The 12,331-nt window shown below is 37.2% G+C and overlaps 1 protein-coding gene across 1 annotated transcript in view; it reads right to left on the reverse strand.

Annotated features, from left to right (window-relative positions):
* Positions 1-4,999: 4,999 nt before the first annotated feature.
* The window catches only part of LOC124770344 (sister chromatid cohesion protein PDS5 homolog B-B-like), a 41,969-nt gene continuing 34,637 nt past the window's right edge, over positions 5,000-12,331 (reverse strand). Inside the window, exons 9-10 of the mRNA XM_047249190.1 lie at positions 10,120-10,266; positions 5,000-5,231 (exon numbers count right to left, since the gene is read on the reverse strand). Coding sequence (XP_047105146.1) covers positions 5,036-5,231; positions 10,120-10,266 — 343 coding nt within the window. The 3' untranslated portion in view covers positions 5,000-5,035. The remainder of the gene's footprint in view (positions 5,232-10,119; positions 10,267-12,331) is intronic.

Consider the following 12,331-nt stretch of genomic DNA (forward strand, 5'->3'; position numbering starts at 1 on the left):
TTTTTGGGATAATATTTATCAAAACACAAACAATTATGTATGCTACATTTCTCAATGTTCTGTGACAGCTTGTACATTTATCTACAAATTACATCGCTATAGACATGCCAGCGACTTTCGTCTCATAACTGTTAGGAATAAGATAACTTCAAGCCCACTGCATTGGAGAAGGTTCACTGGACATGGGCATTCTATTCTGAAGACAGTTCATCTCTGGACAGGTCAATGTGATGGTGGTGTTTGCAATTATGTGTTAGTTGTTAAGTGTCTGACATCCAGTATGATCGTCAATGAAAACTGACCCCGTTCGTAATTGCAATGCTGTTGTGATGATCAAGGGTTGTCCAATTAAGGAATCTTTTAGAACATTCTCATATTTACCAAACGACAACATCACTACCAAATCATCACTGTCTGCATAAGAACAAACACATAGAGAGCCTTTAGATTCTACAGCTGCGCCAGTCATAAATAGTTTCTAATTACAGATCAGTTGTAAATTATTATCTTTTCTTAGTCATTGTCACCTGGGATACAATACCATTTCCTATTGCTAACTGCTTCAGAGCTTTACAATCTAAAATCAGTAAAGTGCAAAACTAGAGAGAGAGAGAGAAAGAGAGAGAGAGAGAGAGAGAGAGAGAGAGAGAGAGAGAGAGAGAGAGAAACATATATTTTTTTACTGAATTTCAATTGCATAAATAATCATATGTTATGGGCATACTCTGTGTCCTGGGTACTGCTTGGTGTGCAGTATTTCAGCACTGACATGGGAACCTCCCCATCACACCCCCCTCAGATTTAGTTAGAAGTTGGCACAGTGGATAGGCCTTGAAAAACTGAACACAGATCAATCGAGAAAACAGGAAGAAGTTATGTGGAACTATGAAAAAGTAAGCAAAATATACAAACTGAGTAGTCCATGTGCAAAATAGGCAACATCAAGGATAATGTGAGCCCAGGAGCGCCGTGGCCTTTGGTTAGAGTGAGCAGCTGCGGAACGAGAGGTCCTTGGTTCAAGTCTTCCCTCGAGTGAAAATTTTACTTTCTTTATTTTTGCAAAGTTATGATCTGCCCGTTCGTTCATTGACGTCTCTGTTCACTGTAATAAGTCTAGTGTCTGTGTTTTGCGACCGCACCACAAAACCGTGCAATTCATAGACGAAAGGACGTGCCTCTCCAATGGGAACCAAAAACATTTGATCGCAAGGTCATAGGTCAACCGATTCCTCCACAGGAAAACACGTCTGATATATTCTGTACAACACCGGTGACGGCATGTGCGTCACATGACAGGAATATGTTGTCGACCCACCTAACTTGTACACTTGACGAATGGGTAAAAAGGATCTTCTACCTTGCCCGATTTAGATTTTCTTGTGGATGTGATAATCACTCCCAAAAAAGTGATGAAAACATAAGAGTTTGTCACATAAACTGCAACAAATGAACAGTCGCACAGTTTTCCCTGTGCTCTGTCAAAACATGTTTTTAACGTTTTCAAATTTTTCCTTGTGTAGACCGTCAAAACCTGCTCATGTCCAAGAAAATCTGAACATGTCCTGGAATTGTGGAGAGCGAAGTTGATTACATAAAAAATTAAACTTTTCACTCGAGGGAAGGCTTGAACCAAGGATCTCTCGTTCCGCAGCTGCTCACGCTAACCACGGGACCACGGCGCTCCTGACCTCAGATTATCTTTGATGTTACCTATCTTGCACATGGACTACTCAGTTTGTATATTTTGCTTATTTTTTTCATAGTTCCCCACAACTTCTTCCTGTTTTCTCGATTGATGTGTGTTCAGTTTTTCAAGGCCTATCCACTGTACCAACTTATAACTAAATCTGAGGGGGGTGCGATGGGGAGGTTGCCTTGTGAGTAGGCTTTTGTTATTGAAAATGTATAAAATGTAATTCATTGAGTGATCTGACATTTTTTGTAATGCCAAGTTTTTATTTATAGTGACAATTAATTAAATTTTTGTGTGTCAATATTCTCATTTAGTAATAAAATGTACAGCTTGTCAGTACACAATTATTTCGAAAGTTACTAGTTAATGTGTGTGGATGCAACTTCAAGATTTTAATACCAGCAAGGGATATTTTGTTATAACTGCACATTGCACAAATTGTGAAATTTGTAGTGCACTCACAAGTTTGAATATCAAGACTAACTCCGAATCCCAAGCTCAAGCACAGCTAGTGTAGTGGGCACACTGCAAGCATCCCATGTCCTCTCAAGGACAACCCTCACATGTTAAAAATCACTTTACTAATGCATGGAGCTGCAGTTTTTGTGGGTTTCTTACTATGCTAGCAAAACGTTGTCCAATAAATATGTCAAAGATTTTGGCCAATACTGAGATCAACAAGCTTTCCTATGAACCATTTGAAGACTCTGGTGCAGGAGGAGACTTTTTGAAAGCATATACAGTAATACTGCTTCTGAATCAGACTCAGGAATGAATACATTATTCCACTGTTCCATCATTCTACGCCATTTTGCTTGAGAAACCTGCTATGTGAATTAAACTTTCATAATGTTTTGAGGTGGGATTCCACCTCCAACAATGCTAACGTATTTCCTATTAATCAAGGTAGTGCTTCAAATGTAGTGCCATCTTTGGAGCCACCACATGAGAAAAGATGTATTAGTCTCAAAAAATCTGCTGATGCGTAATTAGGATGGAGCCCCATTAGACAAGTAACCATCATTTCCTGAATTTAAGGAAGGAAAAACGTGTGGAAGAAGTGGACGACAGCACCGGTCCTTTTAATATGTATTTGTATTTTTTCATTTTTTTCTGAATCAATGAAAGCACACCAAGGTAGAAACTAACAAGTAAAATCCATTGCAAATAAAATGAGAAGATCAAACAACATGAAACCTGCCAACATGTGAAGCATATGGATTGTGGTCATGTACGTGTTCTTTGCTGTTATACTGCATATATGTCTAGTAAAGAAAAATAGACTGTGAGATTAAAACAGTCTACAAACAGCTTTGTGTGTGCACCATTTCCAGGCTAGGACTCTTCACTATTCCTCTCATTTGAACACAAATGACAATGTCTTATCCATTCCAAGAAATGATGATGGTCATGATCCCGTGCATAATATCAGACCTTTCCTGAATCATTAGCTTTCACAGAATCATTTTCACAAGAGGAAAAACCCTACCACCATTGATGAAGGTGTGTGTGTGTGTGTGTGTGTGTGTGTGTGTGTGTGTGTGTGTGTGTGTGTGTGTGTGGAATCAGGGGAAGAGTTGTTTTCTGTGTCTATATAAAAAATAAACCTAACAAATATGGTATCGTACTGTTAACCTTGTGTGATTCAAAGTCAGGAATGCTTTGTGTGCTGAAGTTTATGCAGGAAAAAGGTGGGAAGACAATTCAGTCACTGCCCCTTTTTAGAGACTTCTTTCTGGATACCTAAATGAGGGATATTCCATTTACATGGACAGATATCACAGTTCACCAGCTGTTATTGACTTTCTATGGAAATGTGCATGCCTAATCATAAAGGACTTCCTAAACAAGATGTATTCAACAAAAAGCTAAAGAAAGGTGACTGTATATTTATAAGGAGGATACATCCATTGCGCCTGAAGTGGCCGGGGCAGGGGGGGGGGGGGGGGGGGGGGCACAAGAGAGATTCTGTGTGTGGTGTGTGTCAAGTCTTCGCAAGATGAAAAAACAGAAGCCGAGATTTGTATCAGCATAGTGATCACTAAGAACATAAAACCTCATGCCATTCTGGACTACAAACTCAACACTACTGGTGCAAACAGGAATGACCAACTCATACCTTACTACCCTTCAAAAGACTCCAAATGGAATGGTGTACTGAAAAACATGAAATAATCAGTACAAAGGCTGCCATTTGGCAAATCATTTTCTGCAATTAGATGAGGAATTTGCAAACAAAAGGGGTATATATCAACATACTGCTATTCCCCAAAATGTGTGTAGCAACATACTTCTAGGAATGCATTTTGCTGACAGAATTCCTTTCACAGAAAAGGAGATGCATACCACCATTGTGCAAAGTTTGCACAGAAAGAGCAAAACTGTCCAGTGTAATGTCTTCAAGAAAAAAACGGTATGGTGGTACCCTGTCTGTAAAGTTCTACTGTGCATGCCAGACTGTTTCAAATTGTACCACAAAAATACAAACTATTGTTAATTGTAGTAATATGAATCTACACAGATTATTTCACTAAATAGATATTGAACTTTAAATAAAATTCATGTGCTAAATTTGTAATAAATATGCTTTATTTTGTAATTAGATGAAATAAGAACCTTCCTAAATTAAAAAAAAAGTATCCATTTTTGTACATAAGTGTATAAGAATGAAATGGTGGGTGCTTAAGGAGATGCTAAATATGCCCCTGTGATAATATCAGGTGTTAAGTTCAATAACCTACTAGTTGAGACAATGTAATGTGTCCTTAATGCAGTGGCAACTGGATTATTATTGAAACATGCACACACTGCTGGATTATTATTCAAATGCCGTAATACAAAATTGGGGTGGGCACCTGAAACCAAATTGACACCTAACATGACCTGAATGACTAACATTGTTTTATTAATGAATTACAAGTTTAGCATTAGAAAATTTAGGGCTGGGTTACTGTAATTTACAACAGAATTTATACATATTCATCACCTCTAAAGTTTATTTCAGAACCAATGCCTTGTTTCTGATTGAATCAATCACACTATCACAGCATCTAGTGATTTACCAATTGGAGCAAAAGGTAGTATAGTGCACGTATGTACTGTAAAATTGTTGTCTCAAGCCAAGCCCATTTCAGTACACACACATTACCACTTAGAAGTGGTTGGAAGAAATTGCAAAATGATAGATATGCATAATCAGAATCAGAATCTTTATTTGCCTTTCAGTATTTTCATACAATTGTCTTCAAAGTTTACAGGGGAGTCAAGTTGTATACAAAAATCAATTATATGCATGGCCACATAAAATAACTATTTTACAAAGTAAAAGATATTCTTAATTACTTAGGAAAACCACGTATCATAATGATTACTTTCCAGAAATTCTTGAACTGAACAGAATTCATTGTACTTTGACAAAGTTTGTGTAATACGCTCATACACATTTAGTGGTCTGTAGGATGCGAGGATGATAACTTGTTCGAAATTCTGGACTACAGCCAAGTCTTTACGCAAATCCATCCACTGACTGTGTCTGGTTCTGTGTACACACATTATGACATCTCATTACAAATTTTCCCCGATTTTTCTCTAGCACGCATTAAAACAGTTATATATGTACAGGCTAGGCACTGTCACTATTATGCGACATTTAAAGAAATTTCTGCAGCATCTTTGAGAGGTAATTCTAACACATACCTGATTGCCTTCTTCTGAAAAGACATATAGCTCCTGTGGAATTACCCAAAGCAATATTCCATACTGCACATGGGAATGGAAGAAATCAAAGTATGAGTGGAGTGACACCTGTCTCCTGATACTGTTCTTCAATTTATACAATAAAATAGTATATGAGCTAGTTTAATGTGTAAACAATTTGTGTATCCTTCCCTAAAGTTTCCAGTCCATGATCAGTGTAAGAAATTACACTGTTTTGATTTTATTATATTGAGATTACAAATTATTTCTTCTGTTTTTGTCCCCTTAATGCCAGCTGCTAGTCTTCTTCGTCATTTCTCTGTTATCTAGTAAAACTTGTAAATTATCACCTGCAGTTATTATTGTCACATCATCAGCATATAGCACATTCTTTCACGGTATATAATTTGAAAAGTCAGTAATGTACACATGGAATCGGGAAGGGCATAAAGCCACCAACTACCACTGACACTGGCAAAACCCATACGACGACGACCACCCTGTAGAATAATGTGAAAAGACGAGGAGGAGGAGGAGGAGGAGTAAGAAGAACAACATTAATGTACAAAAAATAGGAAAGGTCCAAAAACCTTTGTTCTTCCTCCTTTTAATGGGAGTATTGCTGATATCTGCTTATACAAGCTGTAACCTATTGCCTAAATAATATTTGGATAAACAGAATGATTTTTCTGCAATGCTATAGTAGTCTAACTTTTTAAACACTATGTCACGAGGCACTGAGTCAAATGCTTTGGTTAAATCAATGTTTTCCATACACAGGCAGTCTTCTTTCATACCCTTCCTTACAAACATTATTCACCAAAACTTCAATTGTGTGTAGAGTTGACAGCTGCAACCAGAATGGGACAACTGCTCATCTGAAATTTTGTTGCTTTCGATACAGCTATACATCTGGTTAGGTGTCCAATTTTCTATTATCTTGGATATGATTGCTACCATTGAAATTGTTTGGAAGTTGCATTGCCAATGTTTCAAACAATTTGAGAAAGTTTCTTCATCTATTACTAAGACAGTGAGAGAAGTGTTATTTTGAGTTCTCTTGCTACACACTTTATAATGCATGACAGAGTCCAAAACAGTCTCCTATTTTGGAATTGGTTAGTTTGCTTATCAATTTATAAATATATTTAAAGTGATTAGAGTCCAAGTAAATTTCTCACTTCTTATCTGTTTTCCATGTGTGAATAAGTTTTTGCATGTGTGAGCAAGGCTTCCGCATCTAAGGCAGAACTGTAGGGCGTGGCTGGCACTATTTACAAAATATTTTTTAAAACCAAGAATTAATAGCACTTATGTTAAGTACTGATGACTGAAAGTTTCAGTAACTATGCAAGCTATTTACCACTTACGACACGCTTTATTAAAGAGAGAATTTGTAATAAGAGAATCTATGCTTAAATCTATGCTTAAGCTGGCAACAATAACCTGTAACCAACAAGACTGACGTTCAGCAACAGAAAAAGAATAAAGTTGTGTTAAGTGAAGCCAAGACCTATGTTTCATGTCCACTCTAACATAACTTCTTTTCTCATATTAAAGCACTCTGCAGTACATAATGGATTCTGCAACAATAACAACACTCCAGCTATGTGTAATAAGCAAACTAATAAGAAATTAATCAGAGAAGGAAAGTTGCTACTCACCATATAGCGGAGATGCCGAGTCACGATAGGCACAATAAAAAGATTAACACAATCATAGCTTTCGGCCATTAAGGCCTTTGACAGCGACACACACACACACACACACACACACACACACACACACACACACAACTTGCACACACAAATGCAACTTGCACACACACAAACGCAACTTGCACACACATCTGCAGTCTCCAGTTTCAGAGAGCTGAAACTACACTGCGAGCAGCAGCACCACCAGCACATGATGGGAGTGGCGACCGGGTGGGGGTGGCGACTGGGTGGGGGTAAAGAGGAGGCTGGGGCGGGAAGAGGGATGGATAGTATGGTGGGAATGGAAGACAGTGAATTGTTGCAGTTTAGACGGAGGGCAGGAGAGAAGGTGCGGACGGGGGAGGGGGGGGGGGGGGGGGCTAAGTAGCAGAAAGGACAGAAATAAAAATTAAAAGACTGGGTTTGCGGTGAAATTACAGCTGTGTAGTGCTGGAATGGGTACAGGGAGGGGGCTGGATGGGTGAGGACAGTGACTAACGAAGGTTGAGGCCAGGAGGGTTACAGGAACATAGGATGTATTGCAGGAAAATTTCCCACCAGTGCAATTCAGTAAAGCTGGTGTTGGTGGGAAGGATCCATATGGCACAGGCTGTGAAGCAGTCATTGAGATGAGGGGTATCATGTTTGGCAGTATGTTCAGCAACAGGGTGGTCCACTTGTTTTTTGGCCACAGTTTGTCGGTGGCCATTCATGCGGACAGACAGCTTGTTGGTTTTCATGCCTACATAGAATGCAGCACAGTGGTTGCAGCTTAGCTTGTAAATCACATGACTTAATACATTTACTGCAAAAGAATTATAGCACACATGTGCATGTACATCAAATATCTTGGAAATATAAGTAGGAAAAAGTGCTCACCCGCAAAAATCATCATCAAAGCTGAAGGATGAAATACCTGAAGCCACCATATAAGAATCTGAATCCTCATACAATAAGTTATCCTCTGTACCATCCAGTTCATTATTGATTTCACCCTTCTTAAATGATTTAATCACTGTTTCGATTTTTCTAGTATCCCATGAAGCTTTGAAACACTCACAAACTTGAGAAACGCATGGTCTCTTTCTCCTTCCTCACAGTGTAGTTTCAAAATCTGTAGACTGCGTCCATCTGTTCCACTCCTCCTCTGTAAGCCCTTTAAATGGTCTGTTGACACATACATCTAATGGTTGAAGTAAACTAGTTAGCCCTTCTGGAATTACAGCTAACAGAGTCTTCAATTCATTCAGCAAATTTTTAAAGTCTGTGACAAAGATGCCATACTATCGGGGCAGGCTTCTTCAGCAGGCCTCCAGGTCACCTACACCAAATTTTATCCATCTACAATCTCATTCCTCCTCCATCCATCTGGTCTTTATTATAATCGTGGACAAATTCTCCTTTCGGCAATTATTCCTTAGGAAGCAACTTTCTTTTAAAAATCAAAAGTGGCTGCAATTTTGCCCCATCAGCACAGTAGGATAAAACGACTGTGTAATGAGTCATTTTGTGCCCCAAAGTTTTAACAAACATGATTTCCCTTGCATTAATGATAAAGCAACGAAATTCAAAATTTGTTCTTTGTACTCAATTGGCGTCTTCTGTGATATTTTTGTATTGTTCTGCATATAAAACCGATACCTCTTCATTAATCTCATAAATATTTGATCATCATTATGTTGATCCAGTAAAGTCAGCAACCCCTTTGTTAGTGTATACTGCTTTCACTTGATGAATGATCACTTTTGTAGAAACTAAAATTCTGCCTTATCTGTTCTCCAAAATCCAAGTACCGAGTTCTGCTTCAAGTTTTGGCCATTTAACAGATTCATTTTGCAGATTATGTCAACTAAATGGTGCTTTAAAAAAAAAATCTTCCTGAGTCTGCCAAGGTATCTTTTTCAGTTGGTGGCAGCCCAAAATGCCTTTCTTTAGCCCTGTTTCCAAGCTCTGTAGCATATGTAATCACTTGTAAATAGTGTAGCAACATTGTTTTCCAGCCATAGTTTGCAAATAAAACCAATATACGTAAGTACAACTGAAGTAGATCTCCACACTAAACAATAACTGAAGTTTGAAAAAACAATATAAAAACCGTTAACGACAACACATGTGCATCCACTGATCTCTTCACAACTGAAATGCTCAAATTTCAAAAGGAAATTAACAACGAACTGTTGCAAGTCAATACATAGAAATTTTGAAGAAATGGACAAACCTTCACTTGCTACCTGTGGATGAATCCAGTTTTTTGGCCTATTTTCAAAGAGAAAAAAGTGCATTTTATACACTGACAAATGAGATAGATTTTCTGTAGTTCACGAAGACACTTAGTATTCAGTCACTTTGCTTACTTCAGGAATTAATAAATTTGATATTCTTATTTTTATTACTCTTTTTTGAGTGTTAATTGCAGAATTCCACAATGTATCAAAGGTGTACAAATGCCTCATTATCATGAATTTTATTCATTAATTAAGATGATGATATATTGTTTTGTGAGTCTTTGCTACTGTGAATTTTTCAAATTCTTATTCTTATTTTGCACTTGTTGATGCATTCTGGTAGCATTATTTACGTAAATTCTCATTTTATCTTATGTCAATGGAGAGTGTGTGTGTGTGGTTAAACAAATAAAAATGAACATTTGAACTGCTTTTCAAGTTTTACCAAATCGCTTCATTCATATTGAGAATATTAGCCTTTTCTTAAAATTTGTTTACCAAATACAGGTGCACATCATTCAAGCTCTCTCTTTTTCTATTGCTTTGCCAGATAACTACCATGCCAACCAGCCAACCACTACAAGTAATTTTCATGAATTAGACTAAAAATAAAGCAGTACACACTATGAAAACATGAATAGAAAAAATGAAAGAAAGCATGACTAATACATATAGCAAGTGTCTCTTCTGAAGTCTCGAAAAGAACAAAACACATTCTGAATTTGTGATGAAAATTTCCCATCAACATGGAGCAGTTGTATTTCAACTAGAAAGGCAGAACTAAATTTTGATAAAATAAATTACTCACGCCAGTTGATGTTTTTCCAGTTCAATAAATGCCTTTGTAGCATGATCGTCTACTGTTCCCAGAAGATGATAAAGTTTTTTCATCCTTTCTTCAGTAGGTAACTGAAATGGCACTAAACAAGTATTGAGCAATCTCTCCACAAGCAATCTGCAAATCCCAAAACACTTATAAGCAACAGGCTATGCCATACATCCAATAAACATAACTGTACAACTAACAAAGAGCACATTCCAAAATGTTGTACACAACTGCAGTTGTCAATCCCATCCCAAACACTACCATGCAGAAGAAGACAGTACAATAACAGTTAAGAACCACATCAGACATCAGTGACCGACACTGAACTTACCATTCAGGCCATGTCACTCATCAGTGACTGACTGTAAAATATAACATGAAACTTAAAAAATTACATTGTTTTAAGTAATTACTTAAAATTTATTTAACAATTCCTTAATTTTTATTTATTATAGGATCATATAATTAATGTACTTAAATATTTCTGGCCAAAAAAATTTAATGCATTTTACTGAAACACGGTAAACATAAAAACATTTGTCCTTCACAATATCACGACATGTGGAAACTTGCTTAGTAAATTTTCTGACCATTTCTTGAACAAATTGTGCCATATTTTCTTCGAAGCATAGGTTATAAAATCTTCACACTGTAGAGACTTTTCCAGGTTCTTCTTTTTGAGTTTGGGTCATATGTGCGATAGCGGCACACGGAATGTTTTTGCTCTGGCAATTCATGATGTGTACAGCTACTTTCTTCCAAAAGTCAGTTACAATGACAGTCTTCTTGGTGAAGTGTTTATATAAAATGGAAGCATTCACAAGTTGCAGTATTCAGTAAGATCTCAAATGCTAGTTTTATAAACCATTTCATAGATCTGCTTCGTAGATTACCGTAAGCTTCATTTGACCATATAGCAGAGATGCTGAGTCACAGATAGGCACAACAAAGAGTGTCAGAAAATGAGCTTTCGGCCAACAGGGCCTTCATCAGAGATAGAACATACCTACACATACTAACGCAAACGCAACTCACACACACGACCGCACTCTCTAGCTGCTGAGGCCACACATCAGCCTCAGCAGCCAGAGACTGCAGTCGTGTGCGCGCGCCTATCTGCGACTTGGCACCTCCGCTATCTGGTGAGTAGCAACTATCCTCATAATACTGTTACATGCTTCATTCGGTCAGGTAAGTTAAGAGCCACATTTCCTGTGTGACAGTTGACTACAATCAGTGATTTCACGTTGTTTTCTGATCAGCTTCAACATTCGCCATTTCCAATGAATGCTTATTTGACAGAAGCAGGATGTCCCACTTACTCTGTTATTTTAAAACAGTTATTCATTTTTCCTTCTTCTTTGTGATAATTTCTCCCCACTTTCAATTTTTTGATACTGCTTGTTGTAGGTTTTCTTGTCAGTCTGAACATAGTGGTCCCACTAAATGAATAAGTTGAGTGATTAACTTGTCTTCCAATTCTAAACTTTTATACCAGTTGTCAATGTATAGCATGTGCCTCTTATCTCTTTGTGGACACATTAAAATATTAGTGGGCATAGTTTTTCTTTTCCCATAGTTTTCCCTATATATACACAAAGTGCTTTTGCATAACCAGATCCCACAGTACCTCTTAAATATTTTAATTCCATATTTGTGGTGCTTTTCTTTTACATAGTGTCCAAATATAATGCAACCACAAAAGGAAATCAAAAATTCATCAATACATGTATCTTCTGTTTGACTGCAATATTTTTTAAAAATTTATTTCTGAAGTGTCTATATGCGGTGGTATTTTGGAGAGACGATTGGGACCATTACTCTCTGTATTATCTGCAAAACGTATCACTCTCAATAATACTTCAAATTGCTTCTGGACATGGTTTTTTGGAAATGTTTGAATATATGTAAGATCATAAGACCAATATAAATTAATGGGTGTAGTACCATCCACAGTATTAACTCAAAGAAATAATTGTCACTTTTCATTTGACCAAGTGCTGCAAATATCCATCTTCTATTTGATGTGATGCAAGTAAGTTTGTTTGTTCAGCAAATTCCTTGAAAAATTTATTTGGTGCAAATAGTTTATATCAGGTTTCTGTTGCTACATGTGACCTAATATTCAAATTTTCAATTCTAAATCCAGAATGATAGGTAAAAGGTATAAACTTCGGTTGATCACCTCTCCGAT

The sequence above is a fragment of the Schistocerca piceifrons genome, unplaced genomic scaffold (genome assembly GCF_021461385.2).
Source record: "Schistocerca piceifrons isolate TAMUIC-IGC-003096 unplaced genomic scaffold, iqSchPice1.1 HiC_scaffold_791, whole genome shotgun sequence".
NCBI classification, from domain to species: Eukaryota; Metazoa; Arthropoda; class Insecta; order Orthoptera; family Acrididae; genus Schistocerca; species Schistocerca piceifrons.